The 19447-nt window shown below is 36.3% G+C and overlaps 1 protein-coding gene across 4 annotated transcripts in view; it reads right to left on the bottom strand.

Moving 5' to 3' along the window:
* The window catches only part of DIAPH2 (diaphanous related formin 2), a 914500-nt gene that overhangs the window by 198284 nt on the left and 696769 nt on the right, over window positions 1-19447 (bottom strand). For all 4 annotated transcript variants that reach the window (XM_028522433.2, XM_036016530.1, XM_028522432.2 and 1 more), the window contains one exon: window positions 2762-2857. In XM_028522433.2, coding sequence (XP_028378234.1) covers window positions 2762-2857 — 96 coding nt within the window. The remainder of the gene's footprint in view (window positions 1-2761; window positions 2858-19447) is intronic.

A 19447-nucleotide genomic window follows, 5' to 3' on the forward strand; every position in this document is an offset into this window, starting at 1 on the left:
CAAGCTGAGCAGTACATCTTTGCTGTTTGTGGCTGATTATGATTTCAGATTTTTGGCTATTTCCTCTTATCTTACTTTACTTGGAGAAAATAGCCATTTTTAAAAAGATTTTTTTTTCACAGATGTGAAAGGAGGGAGAAAGAGCAGGACAGGAACATCAATATGTGGTTGCCTGTCACATACCCCGTACTGGGGACCTGGCCTGCACCCTAGGCATGTGCCCTGACTGGGAAATGAACTGGCAACACTTTGGTCCTCAGGTTGGCACTCAATCCACTGAGCCATACCAGCCAAGGCCATTTTTTAAATAATTTGGTTTTACTGCTTCTATCCCATCATATTCAAGTGGAGATTGTTGGAAAGCAACAAGGATGCCAGTGTTGAACAGGGAAACTGTAATAACATAAATTCAATGGAATCTTGGGAAAAAAAACAAATCAGGTGCCTAAGAAGGTCAACACACACACACACACACACACACACACACACAGCCAGCCAGCCAGCCAGCAGGAAAAAGCAATTTAGCTAGGAAAGTCAGAAACAAGGAGAAAACCTGGAAAAGTCCCTGGTTCTGTTGCTTCTAGAAAGAAGAAGCATTCAGGAGAGGTTTTGGCAGACTTGTCTACTCTGTGCCTGTCTTCCCCTCTCCCTTGCTCCAAGCTCTTCTACTGATGTCTGAGATGCCCTACCAATCATGGCAACTGCCTGCCTGCCTTCTAGTTTCTTTTTACTGCTGGACATTTGCATTGGCTGCTGCCACTGGGAATGACTGCCAGGGCTAAATAGGCTGAAATTTTTGACCCTATGTGTTCATGGAGGCACTCTAGCTAAAATCAAAAGAGATCCCAATTTAGATTACTTGGAGTCAGTATTATGAATTTATGCAGTTTCTGAGTATATTCTTAGTGTTTCACAGTTTATAACACTATTCCCTTGAATACCAAACTCACAGAACCCCATGTAATGATAGCTCTCTCCAAGTAGTCTTTCTAGAGTCAGCTGGAGATGTGAGACTATTCAGACAGGGACCTTAGCAAATGTGTTTTTGTTTACATTTTTTTATTGTAGTTCAAATACAGTTGTCTCCATTTTACCCCCACCACTTCCCCCCATCCCAGCCATCCCCCACCTCCCACCCTCAATCCTACCCCTTTTTGGTTTTGTCCAAGCAGCACAAATGTATTTTTAAAATAAACAGACTAGAAAGATGATGGCAGTTCTGTTACGGCACAGAACAACATGCTTTTACTTATCCACTGCTTAACAAAGAACTGAATCGATACGAAAATTATTTCAGTTTGCTTTCCACTGACTATTAATACTCTGATAGTTCAACAAAGATAAGTGAAGGTTTCTGTTTTCCTTAGGAGGTAAAAGGCCTCTGATCACATGGTAGAACATTCTCATTTCTCAGATAAAGACAGAAGATCGATGGAATGGCCGCTTCATAGTAACAGAGTAGCAATGTTCCTAACATTCTCCCATGCAGCATTACCTTAAGAAAGTAATATGAACATATAAATGTAGATTTTAATTTTCTTTCCTCCAGTGTTCTACTCTTTTTGTATGCCATCTTTAATGTCTTCATATATACAAAGAAGTCTTATACTCCAATGAAAACATTTTCATCATCTCAATTATATCTTACCTTCAGGCTAAACCAACCCATTAGGATTCAGCCAAATGTAAACAAGATGAATATAACTTATACTGTCTTCTGCCACCGACTTCACCATTGCCAAAAGCTTCCTGAATAGTTCTGCACTATGCTCCATTTCTTTCACTGGTTTGTTGGGGTACAATGGTTTTGAGAGGCACCAATTTGCACTCTAATGACATATGATAGTTTCCCATCTAAATACAGAATATGTTTTAAGTTGCAGGGTATTCAAGGCAAATCTTATTACTGTAAATGAAGTAGAGTTCACATATTAACTATTAATTTTCTTTTTCTTATTTACTTCTCTATATAGCCTTACAGCCCATGAAGAGGGTACTTAAAATCAACACACATAATTTCTTCCTCTACTTTAAGAAAGATATGGACTACAAAAATGAAAACTTACTTAGAGAAGATGACAGCTCAGCCTATTTAGATTATCCTGAATGGAACTACTGTTTACCTCAGCCATAGGTATAAATGGAGAGTGTGGACAACCTTCTAGCTACACTTGAGTGAGACAGGTTGTATTCATGTTTCTAATGCCCCTGAGATCAACTTTCATTGTGTGGCTCTGTTACTAATCAAAAACACACACAAACGTGTTCTAATACTTGGGACTTTGGGGGATCTTAGATTATCTGCTTTGTTAACATGGAGAAGGGACTGAACTGCAAAGCCAAAATGGTCTTTAAAAAGAAATATTGTCTCAATTTCCTTATCTGTAAATAGCTAATGTGACATCCTTAGGGCCAATTATTTTTAATGATTTAATTATATATGGTTTTAAACCACAACTTCCACACAAACCACATGCTCATAAAATAACAATTAAAGTATTTAATATTAAACACAGTGGGGGTCGTTGTTTCTGATTTTTTTTTGCAAAGTCTTCAGTTATTTGAAGATACTTTTACCAGGTTGAAACTTTCAATCATGTAGATAAAGAAGCTTGCTGAGACTGCACATGAACTGAGATCAACAATTAAAAAACATTCTCATGTGGAAAGTTTTTTTTTTCTTTTTTCTTTTTTTTGTGAGGGTGTCATTGGTTCTGAACATTCACGTATTACAATACCAGTGAGCTGGAAGGGGTCTTACCTGGATTCCTGGGAATCCGCTTTCTGCGGTCTCGGAATGCTGCACCTGATTGCAGGGCTTCTAGGAGATTATCCATCACGCCAGTCTCGTCACCCTCTGGAGGGAAGGAGAAATTGGAATTAATCTTGGAGCAATTAAAGTTAAACTACAGGAAAATAAAGGGAAAACTCCTGTCAGATTTACATAATACCACTAAATTAAAGACATATATCTGTTTTAACATAATGGATCCTGTCAGTTTCTGGCACCACAGACTACTTTGCTTATTACACACCATTAAGCAAAATTCATGCCAACCCCACTGTTCTTTCAACTTAAAGGCCTTGTCTTTTGTATTATTGATGACATGCTCAGTATGCAAATAAACAGCAGCTGATCAGCTACTGCTGCCTCCCTGTTAAGATTCTTGTAAGATATTCCTAAGCAAGAAACCACTGACCCAGCTTAATGCAATCAATGCACAGGGTGTGATTTGATGAAGCTGAGTTACACAAGGTTAAACACTGATTGTATTAATACCTTCAGCATTCAACTATCATCTGTGATTATCTCAAAAGACACTATTTGTGAAACACATTTGCATCCAATTCCTATCCAATTCATATCCTTTTCTCATTTTGAAACTCTGACATTGTTTTAAAAAAAAAGGTGACCACATCACCTTAAAGGGCACATTTTACATTTGAGGAATTTTAGCCAGTCTCATCATCTCTTTCAGAGTGCTACTTTGTTTCTAAGCTTTTCCTGTGGGAAAGAACTGTGAAGAAGAATACATGAGTGAGTACTCCAAAAATGTTTATGGAAATTTCCAATGGAAATGTATGTAGAACATTTCACCTTTGATAACTTTGGCCATTAAAACTACTTTCAAAATCTGTTAGAGCATTTGTCTCAAAATGTCAGTTGCCAGAAACTCTCTGCTACACTGTTGATAAGGCAGTGAGCTAAGGCCTGGTTTCTCAACTCGCTCAGCTGATTAAAAGGACCCTAACAAGGCAGTTAATGTTTGTTAGCTAAATGTGTGGGTCTGGGGTAGGGGGCATTTAGAGGCAGGAGGGTTAAGAGAAGTAAAACTGAAGAATGAAGGAAAATAAATAGTTTCTGATGCTATTCCAAAATTAAATTTAATTCATTCTTTCTTTAAAGAATTAATTGACTATAGTGTATTAGATCACAGAAATAAAACATTGTCTTATGGGGCAAGAACAAGCTAAAATCTTTTTTGATTCTGCTGTTCATCTGACTTGAGATTTCCTCAATGTTACAATCATTTAATCGAAAATGAATTCTCTAGGACAGAATACTGAATTAAAAAGAATAAAGGGAAACAGAGGTCCTCAGATCTAATGTTTGGTGAAAACATGAAAAATAAAAGGGAAGTAGAACCCTAGTGACTGAACAGGGAAAGGGGATCGTACACTTTTAGGAATATTACGTGTGCACACAGAACTGAACAGACACCTGCTCTTTACAATAGGAAAGAAAGGAGGAACTGAAAGCAGTTTGGTGAGGCTGAAATGTATGTAGGAAAATTAAATTTTATGCAGTAGGTACTTCACATTTGTTGTACCTTTTAATCTGCCCAACAACACATTGAAATAGGTATTTTCTCTTTTTCATCTGGGGATACTAAATCTTAGAAATTTTAAGCATCTTACTATAGATCACACAGTTGGCATGTGGAAGGTCCCAAGAGTGAACTCGGATCAAACTGACACAAAGACCAGCTCCTTTTGCATGGCAGTTAGCAGATGAGATGGACTGGGCATATGGTGGCCAGGTGATGAGAGATCATAATTTTATGATATAGTTTGGGCATTATCCTATAAGCCAGCACTGTCGAATAAATATACAATGTGTGGCACAAATTTGAACCATATAAAATGATTTAAATTTTCTGGTAGCAATATTTAAAAAAATAAAAAGTAATAGGCAAAATCAATTTGAAATATATATTAAATGAATATTTAAATCAATATGTATGATAATTATATATATTACATTGATTTTATCTAAGTGTTGGAAAGCTGACAGTTTTATTTTGGCACATTTCACTCCAGATTAGCTATATTTCAGGCACTCAATAGCTCTCTGTAGCTCTTGGCTATTATATTGAGCAAAGTAGCCATAAGCAACAGGAAGTGACTTGATCAGATTTACACTGTAGAAACACTTATTACATAGCACTGTGGTGGAAGACTCAAGATGGCAAGACAGAAGGTGGGGAGATGTTTAGGACTATAGGGTAATTAAGTAAGAGATAAAGGACTAAGGCGATAGCAGAGTACATGGGCAGGGTGGATACTGTAAAAGTATTAATACTTTCAATAGGACCTGGCTGGGTGGGTGAAGGAATCTAGATGACCAGGAATAAACATGTTTGAGAAAATGAGATGAGTTCTTTCAAGGTTATTTTTTAAAGAATATCTCAGTAGAGATGTCCAGTAAAAAGTTGGAAACATGAGTCTGGAACCCAGGAGCAAAGTCTGGGCTGGAACTAAAAGATTTGAGTGCTGCCTGGCTGGTGTGGCTCAGTAGACTGAGCGCTGGCCTGTGAGCCAAAGAGTCACTGGTTCAATTCCCAGTCAGGGCACATGCCTGGGCTGTGGGCCAGGTCCCAAGTGGGGGCACACAAGAGGCAACCACACATTGATGTTTCACTCCCTCTCTTTCTCCCTTCCTTCCCCTCTGTCTAAAAATAAATAAATAAAATCTTTAAAAAATAAAAAAAGAAAAGACCTGAGTATTGTTGGAAGCTAATTAAGATTACTCTTAGATAGTATATGAAAAGAGGTGGCGGAAGAACATGCAATTCCTGAGGATTTCAACTTTCATTAGGAAATCATGAGAAGCAAAACGGGAAAGAAGACATGGAAGGAATTTGTAAAGTTACAGAAGTACACCAGAAGAGAGGCACAATACAACTGAATTTTATGTGTCCTTATAAAAAGTCAGTATGAAAATTATGTAGAAAGATGAATATATAATACAAAACAGTATGTATATATGATATTACATAAAGAATATGGAAAAATTTTTTAAATTTGTAACAATGACATTATGGATACCATTTCAATAAAATTCTTTTTCCTTAATTTAGTGGTTCCCATCTGGCAACACTGATCAAAATACTATGCTAGATTACTGTTTCTGAACTTTTTCTTTCATTATCATATGCCCCTGCAAGAAATCTTTTTAGATATCTTTTTCCTAATCTCTCGTTAAAATTTAATACCAGCAATATACTACATATCTGCTTCTGTACTGTGGCCTTTGGAGTGCTACAAACTGTTGTGATATCTAAGATTTTTCTCCACCCACCTTCCCAAGAACCAAAGAAGGCATATGCTAAATGGTTCTGTTTTTTGTAAGAAAGAAAGAAAGAAAGAAAGAAAGAAAAGAAAGAAAGAGAGAAGGAGAAAAAAGAAAAGAAAAGCAAAAGAAAAGAAAAAAGAAAAGAAAAGCCAGGTCTTTGTAAGAATCACTGATATTTTAAAGGAGACAAATATATATTGTTTTCAGTCCACCATTACTGTTTCATTTGCTTCTGGATAACTTTCAAATGAGCTGGGAGATTTTTGCATAATGTTTATCTCTGAAGAATGAAGATTATATGAATATATTGTAGAACTGATTTATACTTCAGTCTTCCTAAAACAATATGGAAGGCAACATGACCATCTGAAAGAAGTTATCCTTTATTTTAAATAAATTTCAGTGAAATTTGGTATGTGATTGAATTGTGGGAAGTTGACAGGTCACTTAGTCCATAGAAACATTCATTCTTACTTAGATATGATTAGTAGTAACTAGCTGGGATTATTTGTTTGTGTTTTTAATGTTTTGGTCTATGTGATCAAACAGGAAAAATATCGCTTAAGAGGTTGTTTTTTTTTCATTGAAAAGGAAAAAAGCTTTTTTTTTTTGAGTTATATAGAAAAATGCACTTTCTTAAAATTTAAAATACCTATTTTACTAAGTGAAAGGATGACCAAGGAGAAACTTGTTAATGCTTTTTAGCCACTGATATGGAAATATATGGGCATATCTGAGAAGTAATGATTCAGAGACAACCTCCTAATCTTTCACTGTGAAATTAGATCAGAGACAGTATTAAGGAGCTAGGCAGGCGGCATGCAGCCCTGTGGGCTCTGTGTGAGCTACTTTATTTATCTTTGGGTAAAATGAAAGGCATGAGTTGTACCTTCTATTGCATGTTTCAAAGAGTGTTGGTCATTCATTGGATGCTGAATGCTTGCTGATCTCAATTTTTGGCATCAATATTTACCTATATTATGTTGACAATTTCCCCAGAAGAGTTTGGAGATGTTACTGAGTAAAATGAACACTAGGTAAATTAATTATCTCTGGTACACCTCTTTGCAAGGTTATTCCCGGATGGCTAGGACAAACTTATTTAGAGGCTATTCTCTATGGGTTTCTCACATATGTGCATATTTTGTGAGTATAAGCATTGATGACCTTTGTTCTAAACTATCTTTTTCAAGGATGTTTTTATATGGAACAATCTTGAAGGACAGTGTCTCCCTCCAGAGCAGAGGGAAGGTTTGTTTGCTTTCAAAACATTTTATCTCCCTCTAGGGCACATGTCAGGCAGATTTGCTTTCAGTCCATTATAAAAGAGTTGGGTTCCCTAAGCCTGGGTTCCTCAGCAGTAACACAAACCAACTGTGTGCATAGTATCTATCTGGGCCCATCATGCTGTAGACCTGTGTGATCTAGAAGGCAAGGGAAAGCAGTGTGAACATGAAGCTTACAGTGCTTGCTGTACCACAAGTTCTTTGTCTCTGATCCTGGATGTTGTGTCTTCTGCCAACACACCTGAAACTATGGCAGACTGACTTGTTAGCATGCCAGTAGGGTGAAATCTCTGACCTTACACGGTTTTTGAAAATACTCTGAGCTCTCATTCCTTATTAAGCATTATTAATTATAACCCTTATTAGTCTAAGAACTTAAACACTTAGTGCCTTGGACTTTTATATGAACTAAGACCCAACTCCAGTTCATTACTCCTCAAAAATGACTAAACTAAAGCCAATACTATAAAGATCATTTCATAAGATCCTAATGACCTAGGCATGATGGCTTCACTTCACTATTACAGCCTCCTTGAATTCTCAATTGTTTAATTAAGGCTTTTTGGATGAGTTCAGTTGCTCCAAGTTGAATAAGTTGCCATTAATCAATCCGTGTAAAGTGACCAAAGAGAAGCAAAACACCTTTTGCTGATGGTAGGACCCTACTATGTAAGATAATACTTATGTAGATTAAGTAATTTTTGGAAATAAAACTATACTGTTTCTGGACTTAAGGAGTTGGGAAAGACTCATGGAAGAATTAGGACATAACTCTCTCAAAACATTACATTAAAAAGGCTGAATACTGACTAGTTAAAGACATTAAAATCTATATTTATTGACTCCTAGCACACATGCATGTATTCATTAGCTTAAAGGCTTTTTTTAATCCTCACCTGAGGACATGCTAATTGGTTCTAGAGAGAGGGGAAGAGAGGAACAGAGAAAGGCAGAGAAACAAGGATGTGAAAGAGAAACATTTATCAGTTGCCTCCCCCACATACCCTAACCGGGGACTGAATCCACAACCCAGGCATGTGCCCTGAGCGGGAACTAAACCTGCAACCTTTTAGTTTATGGGACGACACTTCAACCGAGTCACACCAGCCAGGGAAGTCACTTGCTCTGTGTATGCACGTGTATGTGTGTGTGTGTATAAATTTACAAATACTGGTAATGCACAGATCTTAAGTGTATGGTTTGGTGAGTTTTGATAAGTGGCTACACCTATGTTACTTACCATGATCACAATCAAGATATTGAACATTTCCATCACCCCCAACAAGTTCCCTCTTGCCCCTACTATTCAGAGGCAAGCTCTGCTCTGATTTCCACTACCATATATTAGTCTTGCTTGTTCATATCATATAATTTTAAGAAGGTGAAACTTGTTGAGGTCATTTTGAATGAGTCTAGCTCCCTCAAATTAAATGTAGATGCTTTGCCTGATAAATCATGAGGAGAGCAACAGAGTTGAAAGGTAAAAGAGTTATAGTTGGATACATTGATTAGAGCAAAGTTCTAAAGAGACTTGGATATCAAAGAAAGAAGTTTGAAAATGCTTCAATTGACTCTGAAAAGCCATTGGTAGATCTTCAGCAAGACAGTGATGTGATAAAGGTGACATTTAAGATCAGCCTCACAGTAGTATGCAAAATTGACCAGAGTGAGAGAGAAATGAATTATACACAGGACATAATTTAATTTGCAGTGGCATATATTATTCTACCTATACTCTGAGCAAAGTAGAATGGTTACTTTTGTCATTAATGGTGAAAGACTAAATCAAAAAGTAAAATTGGTTTAGTGAGCAAGGTCATGAGCAGTAGTAAATGGAAGTTGACAGCATAGGAAGGCAGTGATAAGTGGAGTACAAGAAAAATCAGTGTTAGATTCAATCTGTTTTACACTATCTATTATGGTCCACATTAAGACCATGCTGCAAAATGTATGGATTTGTTGGTGACAAAAAACTAGAAGACTGCTCACATATCAAAAAAGAAGGAATCACTGGCTGGCGTAGCTCAGTGGATTGAGCGCGGGCTGGGAACCAAGTGTCCCAGGTTTGATTCCCAGCCAGGGTACATTCCTGGGTTGCAGGCCATAACCCCCAGCAACTGCACATTGATGTTACTCACTCACTCTCTCTCTCTCTCTCTCTCCCTCTCCCCCTCCCCCCTCCCTTCCCTCTCTAAAAAATAAATAAATAAATAAATAAATAAAAATCTTTAAAAAAAAAAAGAAGGAATCAAATCCCTTCTCTGGGAATCTAAAAATAAAGAAAGAAAGAAAGAAAGGCACAGAGCTTGACAAATAGCTCTTATAATTTAACATGGAACAATAAATGGTAATACACTAAGCAAAAGGCAATCATAATATGATAAAAATAACATGTGCTAATGGAACCTTAATATCTAAGAGCAATAATAAAACATAATGAGTCAGAAATAAACAAAATCAAACCATTTGACAAAGCAGTGTATCAACAGACATGACAAAAAATGAGCAACTTGTATTGCAGTCCACAAGAATCTAGAAAGCTTCTACCTGATGTGAGGTTTTTGTTAGTTTGCAGTTTAATTAGAAGTGAGTGAAGAAAGGAAATGGACTTGGAAAGCTTGGAATACCAACATATGATAATTATGATAATAGTCTATGAAGTTATTTACAGTTATAAAAAAGTGTTTAAGGAGCCCTGGCTGGTATAGCTCAGTGGATTGAGCGCGGGCTGGGAACCAAAGTGTCCCAGGTTCGATTCCCAGCCAGGGTACATTCCTGGGTTGCAGGCCATAACCCCCAGCAACCGCACATTGATGTTTCTCTCTCTCTCTCTCTCTCTCGCTCTCCCTTCCTTCCCTCGCTAAAAATAAATAAATAAAATCTTTAAAAAAAAAAAGTGTTTAAGGAAATCAAGATATTATTCCAGAGAGATTAAAAGAGTGCATAAGTAAAATGTATAAAATTCTAAGGGAAAAAATGAAGGCAGATGTTCCTGTTCAAAGGAGGAAAACTTCTAAGAGGAAAAAGGCGGCACAGGAGGTTAGAAGAAATTACCAGAAACTACAGGATGAGCTAGGGGCAGTGTAGCAATTACATTTTGCAGCAGTTGAAAATTTGTAAAACGAAACAGAACACTGTGGTCCCAGTTTAAGGCCTCGCACAGTGGTACACACCAAAAAGCTACACTAATCTCAGAACAATTCAGGTTAAAACTATATGGGGAAATGTTGGTCAGAGAATACATTCATTTGGTTATCTCCTTGACAAAACAGTTAATAAACAGTTTCCTACAGTGAAGTAAGTCATTACAACCCTGACAAACTTCATAGTGAATACTACTCTTCCTTAATAGTTTTAATTTAAAGTTAATGCTTTAGGTATATTTGTTCTGGAATAGGTACTGTATTAGCATCACAAGATAAATGGATATTCCACAACAAAGTGATGAATGGTGAAGGATGAGATGATGATATCTCCCCAAATAGCTACATGATAGGTGCTACCTAAAAGTTTGTCAGGGAAACTGACTTAATGAGTTAACTTTTCTTGATGTATTTGCATTTTTAAAGAGGAGCTTGTTCAGTGAAGAATATTTTTTGGCCAGAGGCATCTTTTTGGTGGTTTGCCTACTGTATGACAGCTTGATAGTAAATGGTAGTTAAAAAGACAATGTTTATGCATATTCATTCTTTCCAGTTTACCTATATGTTACAGGATTGGAACAAGAAAATTATACATTCTATAAATAAACAAACAGCCAATAAAGCTCAATGTTAACACTTACCAGAAAACCACACTTGATGCCTCTGGTGAAATATCTCACATTCAATATTTTAAGTAATTAATATTTCAAAGAGACCTTTGAAATACTCTGTCTTATCAGAATCAATCATTTACCAAGGACATGGAACACTTGTGAAAGGAAAACTAAGAAAAAACAAACTTGGAAAAAGAATACATTTAACTCAATTCAAACCATGCACCAAAGTAAATCTAAGTTACTGTCTGAAAAGATAGGTGTTTTCAGGTAGGAATATTAATGATATCTTCCATTTATTGGGATTATAATATATATATGCCAGGCCCTGTCCTAAGAGAATCCTCACACCAACTTGTTTTCCGGGTAAAGAAACTGAGGTACATTTAGGTGGGGTGACTCTTGCATGGTCACATAGTTGGGAGGTGAGAGGCCAGCATTAGAATCTAGGAGCATGTTTCTAGAGTCCTAGTGTTCAGATTCAAACTACCAACTGTTTTTGTACAGCCTACATGCTAAGAGTGGTTCTCACATTTTCAATGGCTTCTAAAAATTCAAAAGAGTATTTTGTGCTACATAAAATTTTCACCAAATTTAAATTTCTATACATGGAATGAATTCAGCTCCTTTACCAAAGACCTAGTTTGACTGGAACATAGTCATGCTCAATTCATTACATATCATTTATGGCTGCTTTCATGCTATATCGGCTGAGTTGAGTAGTTGTGACATAAACCTTTTGGCCTATGAAGCCTAAAACATCTGTCCCTTTACCAAAAACATTTTCTGTCCCTTTACTGTCTGACCATTTACAGAAACCATTTGCTGACCATTGCTCTAGAGTATACACTAAGATCAATGTCATGCTAGGTACAGACACTTGTGGAGCTCACAATCTGCCTCTGAGGTACTGAAGGACCCAGGCAACTTTCTTATCAGTAAAACAAGGACTCATGGTGGGGCAAGATGGGAAAGAATGGGAGTAGTCAGTGTAACCCTACTTCAAATGGATATGCTACCATTTAGAGGGCCAAAGCCAAGAATGAAACAGAATGATGAAGCAGAATTATTCATCAGACTGATGAATAATTATACCTACACTTCTATCTGGATTTATATTTTTAGGGGTTCTTTTTTTTCTTTTCTTTCCTTTTTTAATTTTATTTTAATCATTGTTCAAGTACAGTTTTCTCCCTTTTACTCCCATTCCAGCCCACCCACCAATTTTTTTTAGGGGTTCTTGAAGTCCAGTTCCAAAAAGAACAGTTACAAAAAGTCAAAAATAGATTCTTCAAAGGCCAGTGGGAGACCTGCTTTCAAGTTTTGATTTCTTGTATAAGAAGCAGCTTATGACTGACATGGAATAAATTGAGCAGTTTTATAGAAGACCTAGCTCCTTACCTATGAACTTCAACTGGACTGCCATGCCAGAATATAATAGTGTATATTATAGCCTAACCATCTTCGTAAGAAATACAGATATCCTCTAGTAGAAGACAGAAGCACCACCATGAGGTCAAATGTATCCTTGTATCTTCTTCAGTGCCCAGCACTGAGGTAAGTGTGGGAATGGAGGTAGCTTTTCAAGAATGGCCATCATGGGAGTCAAGGTAGGCAGCTTTAATAACTATCATGCAGCACAGAAAAAAAAATGGCAGCCCAGCACCAAGTCTAAAAAATGTTGTAAATTGTACAACTGGTACCCCCCATTGACTGATGCTTGGAGTGCAGGAAACAAGTGGAAATTCATCAGGTGCTAGCCCAACTTTTGAAACAATCACAGTGTTGCTATTGCTTTGTTCACCAGATTCTACAGCAGGTTGACTCTCTAGCCAAGTTCATGCACAGCTGCAGATAGGGCATAACAACTTAACTCCATTTTTTGCACAGAAACTCAATTGTTGCTCATCTATTTTTGTAAAGTGCAAAAGCTCTTGTATGTTTGTGCATGCACAGCTGTGTGACCCCTTAATTTTTTAATGCCCATAAAAGGCACACTGCTGCAAACTTATGTGTCCGTATTACAGCTATTCCTTTCACATTTAGGAGCATATTTAAAAAAAAAAACATGATGACATTTATACTTTTTTATTTATTATTGTTCAGTTACTGTTGTCCTTTTTTCCCATCATTCACCCAATGCCGTTCCCCCACCCCACTCCCATAGTCAACTCCCTGCCATTGTCTATGCCAATGACTCCTCTGTTCATGTTCCTTTGCTTGCTCTTTCTGGGTAAAGAAGGGGTAGATATTTATACTTTTCCTTTTTTTTTAAAGCAAAAGCAATTTGAAAACAGGCATGTATAACCAACTAGTCTGTTAAGCAGTCTCAACTCAGTAAAGACATAAACATAAAATTCTTTTGCATTTTCTTCATTATTGCTCTCAGGCATGCAATATCAAATCTGCCTTCCATGTCCCTTACTGCCATCTTGGGAAGATTCCGTAATTTTTTTATTGTAGTTTAACCCTCACCCACTGCCCCTCCCCCTCTTGTCTCATGGAGCTATTAGATACCCTAGTAGGGTGGGGCACTGAGAAAGGAAAAGGAAAAGGAAAAGGAAAAGAAGGAACATCTGTTAATCGGCTACTGTTATAACCCTCTTGATAAACATGTTACGCAGTTTGCAAGAGACAAAGCTGGGGATTTAATGTAAGGATGACTGCAGAAGTAAGACGGAATAGGAACCAGGCCTCAGAAGCTGCATGGGCTGTATGGGTGGTTTCACAAAGAACTGAAACACCAAGATACAATCTTGACTCTTACCCTCCAGCTATTATGACAGCTGTGGAAATCCACTACATTATTATTTTTGTATTTTAGTGTCCATTCTCCCCTACCCATGCACTCCACACAAGTGCACCTACTCTTAATATCTGTTTTTATTTTCCCTTCTGCCATTTGTAAGTGATTTATCCCTCTCTGCTTTGAGCCCAAATACTCCAAGAGAAAGAATCAAATGGATTTAAGCAGTATAGAACAGCCTTTTGGGAGTGTTCATGACAGGCTATCTCTAACAAAATAGACCAGCCTAGAGATGGCTGTCTATGTGTCAAATCAATTTCTGGCCCAGTCTGAGAAAAGAGAGTATAGTATGGTATGAGGCATGGTTAGCAATGCTTAACAGGCTGCCTCAGATAAGGAACTGAAGGCATGTACTTTTAATAAGCATTATCATAACTCAATAGTATAATTTACATTGATGTTTCAAAATGGGAGAGGGAAGGATTTACCGTTAAGTCTTGATTAAATCCCTCAATAATTCTTTAAGAGGAGTTCAATAGTCTGTTCTAAGAGAGAGCCAGTTTGACTCTGAACATAATTGGATTCTTTCTCCATCAACTAGAATGAATTTGTCCCACAAATCTCACTGCTATCTCCTGATGGAATGAAACAAGTTGTAGAAAGATTATTTAGAAAGCAGACTTTCAGTGTCACTGCCCAGTCTGTGGCCTTTCTTTCTTGGACTCTGGGAGGTGATCTCAATTCCGAGGTTTCTTGAACCCTTCTAAGATAGAGATGCTTTCTTTTTCACCCCTGTAACTCCCATTCCCATTTCAGGCCCAAATGATCAGCTAACCCCCCAAAAAGGTTATTGACCAAATTTCACATAATTTTAGACTTCAACGTGTCTAAGACTAATTTCATCATTTACAGATTCCCCAACCTAGCCGCACCCCTACTTACTTCATAGAATAATTTTCTCACTTCTTATTAACCCTCAGGCTGAACCTTTCAATGGTCTCTGGTATTGTTTCTCCATCTTCAAATTCAACCAATGACTAAGTGATACCACTTCTTCACAGGCAATCTGTCAGAGAACCTTCCTCACCACGTTTATCACTCATTTCTTAACCTGGATTACCTCTACATGACTCAATAGTTCACTTCTCTGATTCTACTGCCATACATTACTAAACTATAACTTTAATCAGATTATCCTCTTGTCTAAAATGTAATGCTCATTGGATCCAAATGAAACTGCAATGGTCTCATTAATTGTTTCCAGATTATTCTTTGGCTCTTCCACCCACACCAGCCAGGCTACTTCTCTTTATTGTTTTCTGTATTTCCTGAGTATTCACAACTATATGTCTTCCTTCATGTGCTTAATCAACAAGTAAAAGATTAATATAAATTCTAAAATTAAAAAGTAACCAAGAAAATAAAATACAGTATACATTTAAGTTTAAATGCATATAGCTTTTGGAAAGATTATTATATGAATATATGTTAGCTCACCAGATCTATTCAAAGGGTCAAATTCCTAGGGTGACTACTTTAAAAACATCAATGACCTAAATTCTGGTAATTTAGACAATCTATACAAATATATATATATATATATATATATATATATACACACACACAATATTCTATTTTATTAAATAATTAAAATTTAGATAGACCTTAGTTATATGTTTTATTAAATAAAAGGAAGATGGTATCCAATAGAAAAAATTTAGGTTGGAGGTGGGAGTGGGTGGGGCAGGGGAAGGTACTGGTGAAAAAATGGAGACAACTGTACTTGAACAACAATAACAAAATTAAAAAGATGAAAAAGAAAACAATTAATTTCAAAATAATAATAAATAAATAAATAAATAAATAACTCTCTAAGGCAGATAGTCATAGTCAATTTAACAGACAGCTACTATCATTTCATATAATCCAATCTTTAAATTAAAAAAGAAGACATATTAAAAGTAGTACGGTAATTGTATATATAGTAGGTGGTATTGCCTTTTGATATTTCAATCAAGTCAACACTGTAACCTCCTCATTACTTTATAATGGAAAACAAGTAGCTCTTCTAAGTTCAAATCTTGCAAAGCTGAAACCCACAAAACTCCCAAGAACACAAGGCAATGAAGCATAGGGTGCTTCATTAGAGGAAGTCTATAATCACAGATTATTGAATAAATAATATTGATGCCATTGATTTACATGGGAGTTGATCAGTTAGTAGAAAATGTTATAGAATTGCAAAATCAGGTACTAATACCTCAGAGATATAATTATGTAAGTTTCTGAACATTATGTGATTCTTTCAATATAGTCATGAATGATAATTATGCTTAAATTGCCTGCTAAAAGCTGGTAAAACCAAAGAAAATAGTGTCATTCAGACTGTTATTCCTAGGACTTAACTTCATAAAGTGCATTGTTTTAAGTTGATGTATCTAGTTGACCTCTGCATTTCTTTGATTTTTCTTTAAATTAAAATAGCCTTCCATGGTTTATATCATATATTATTTTATTTAGTAACTATGTCACTGACTAGGTACTATTGTATTACTACTGTTTGTAAAGACTTTGTTTTCATTGAAATAGAGCTGTGGTCAGAGACAGACTTGTAAATAGGCACCTAACTTCTTGCTTGGGTTTAAGTAAAAAAGATCCACAATTTCAAATTTGTTCATCCAAGTCTCTTCTTGGGACAGTTAGTAGGCTACAGAGAGGAAAGCAGGGAGGTCTAGACACAGGTAATTGGCACTGCTTCAGTCATACCCTCAGCACATTCCTTATTTAGTTTTTAATTTACTCCTTCAAGCTTTCAGCACGCAACCACTGGATGATTACTCAGTGGATAGCAGTGTTTGAAACAGAACTGTAAGGCATCCTCTTAAGACTAAATTGCTACAAATAAGTAAACTGTGTATTTCATTCTCTATGAAGAGAAAATTAAGAAATTAATAAATTTGAAAATTAAGAGAAGTTTTGGCTAATAAAGAGCCTTGTTGTTCTATCCAAGCAAACATAAAATACTCTCTAAAAATCTCTACCTGTTTGATATGTAATATATTTGAAGAACAAAGAGAAAAAATACTTCAGACTTTTGACTTGTACAAAACACAACAGCCCATCTTTTATATTATACTGCAGCCATGGTTCAAGTGTTTGCTGAAGCCAAGGATCTGCTATTTAGAAAAGCAAGTTAGTTTTGTATGGTCCATATACTGAAAAATATGTTATAAAAGGAGGAACTGCTGATTTTATTAAATAAATGTGATTGAAAACTGTGCTTATGTTGCTTGTCCAGTGAACTGTAATATTGTCAATATTCTTAATTATTTTCCCTCTTTTAGATTAGTGGAAAAAAATTCAGAATCAAATATCTGTTACTCTTCTAAAATGTAGTTCAAAGTGGTGTCTTCCAAAAGGGTGGAAGGTGAAGAGGTAACTAAATGGTTCTTGGCAAATATTTAGGACCAAGCAATAGTCTGTTCTTTTTATGATTTGCTCACTTAAAGTCATCAGTGAGATCTTTGCATACTACCTGACTTGATTACACTGTTTATTTCCTATTTATACCCTGTATCAACAGGGGAGAACTGCAGTCCACAAAGAAATGATAAGAATGATCTTCCACTCCACTTCTGTAGCAGGTGATGACTTTTTGTATAAGGGAAATTGATCCTTATCCTTTACAAGGAATACACTAGCTATGCCCTTATGATGCATGGAATGCTCAGTCTTTAATAGGACTATGATTTTCTATTTCAGAAAAAGAATGTACCATGATTTCTTAAAGCAATTACCTACCTTGAGGTGTTAATAATATGACATTTGTTTAGTAACTGAAACAAATATAATATTAGAACAAAAAAGAAAAAGTATATTTGGAGAATCTACTCATTCTTCCTTTAGACTGGCTAAAATCTTTATAGCCAGTCTAGAGGAAGCTATTTAAAGATGCACTCACTCTGAACTGGGGAAAACTCAAACCTGCAGAAGTCAGCATGTGCTGGATGGAGTATTAGTCCTTATTTCGGAGGTGATTTGGAATGGGTGGCTTAGGAAAATTTGTCAACATCCATTTCTACCCAAATATGATACAGTATCTCCAAATCTCATTAGAATGACCAGGGCATATTCATTTAGAACAAAAATAAATAAAATGATATATTAACCAATCACACTGCCCTTTTCGCTGAAGACATACTTGCAAACAGAACTGTATCCACAGGAGACCAGTCTACTGATTAGGTGACTTCGTTAAGGCCTATTTCCCAGGGTGTCCCTGCATAAACATGGAGGAGGTTTTCTTATTTCAAATCTCCTTTTCTTTTTTTTAAAGATTTTATTTATTTATTTTTAGAGAGGGAAGGGGGAGAGAGAGAGAGAGAGAGAGGGAGAGAAACATCAATGTGTGGTTGCTGGGGGCCATGGTCTGCAACCTAGGCATGTGCCCTGACTGGGAATCGAACCTGCGGTGCCTGGTTCGCAGCCCATGCTCAATCCCCTGAGCTACACCAGCCAGGGCTCAAATCTCCTTTAATGCCAAAAATCTGCTACAGAATTTTTTAAATGTCAAACTTAGCCAGTAAATGATCAACTAAGGCAGAGGTGAGTTTCATATATAACAAAAAGTGGTTAATACTACTGCATTACTTTTCCTTTTTGGGAATTACATATTTTTTATTAGATTGAACCATGTGAAATTACCATTTTTCTAGACTGGAAAATGGCCAAATAGCAACAATTTCGTATGGCTCAAACTAATATGTATGATATATTAATGAGGACATGTAAACCATTTCTGACTCTCTAAGAAAATATTTCAAAATAAAAAGAGGGGTTCTTTATATATACCAATATCTAATTATAACATAGTATATCTGAAACTTTATGTAATGTTATAAACCCATGTTAACTCAATTTAAAAAATAATAGAAGAGGGGTAGGCAAGAGTGGAAGATGGCACGATGCAGAATGCTCTGACAACAAAATATGCATTTTTAAATATTCTCTAAAGTGCATAACTTGAAAGTGCATAACAGTTCTTCTAACAGTCCCTACATTCCATAAATCCAACCTCCATGTTTTAACTCTGTATGAATTATCAATACAAGATCAGCAAGACAAGTCAGTACTCAGCACACAATTGACACATCCTTTCGCCTATTATCTTCAATATGAAGATGTTGCCAATTTTTCACTGAGGTCAATAATTTGTGCTCGTTTCCACTACAGCTTGGGAATTGTTTTGCAAGATCTCCCAGAACTCTGTCCCTTACCCCAACTCTAGCACATGAATGCAAGGCAGCTTATCTTGTCATTCTAATGAATAACTTTTGAGGTATGATTTCACTGGGGACAGATTTAGAAATCAAAACTTAAGTAGGACTTGAGAAAATAAGTTATGCAGTACTGAGCAAAACGCAATCTCTAATCTCATTTTTTTCCTCTCAGCAAGCGTTAATGAATATTAAGCCTTTATCATTTTAGTTCATATACTTAGAGACAGAAAATACATATTTGTTTTTCCAAACCTTGATGCAGCCAGCACCTCACTGAAAACTTAATAAACACACCTACTCATT

The sequence above is a fragment of the Phyllostomus discolor genome, chromosome X, assembly GCF_004126475.2.
Source record: "Phyllostomus discolor isolate MPI-MPIP mPhyDis1 chromosome X, mPhyDis1.pri.v3, whole genome shotgun sequence".
NCBI classification, from domain to species: Eukaryota; Metazoa; Chordata; class Mammalia; order Chiroptera; family Phyllostomidae; genus Phyllostomus; species Phyllostomus discolor.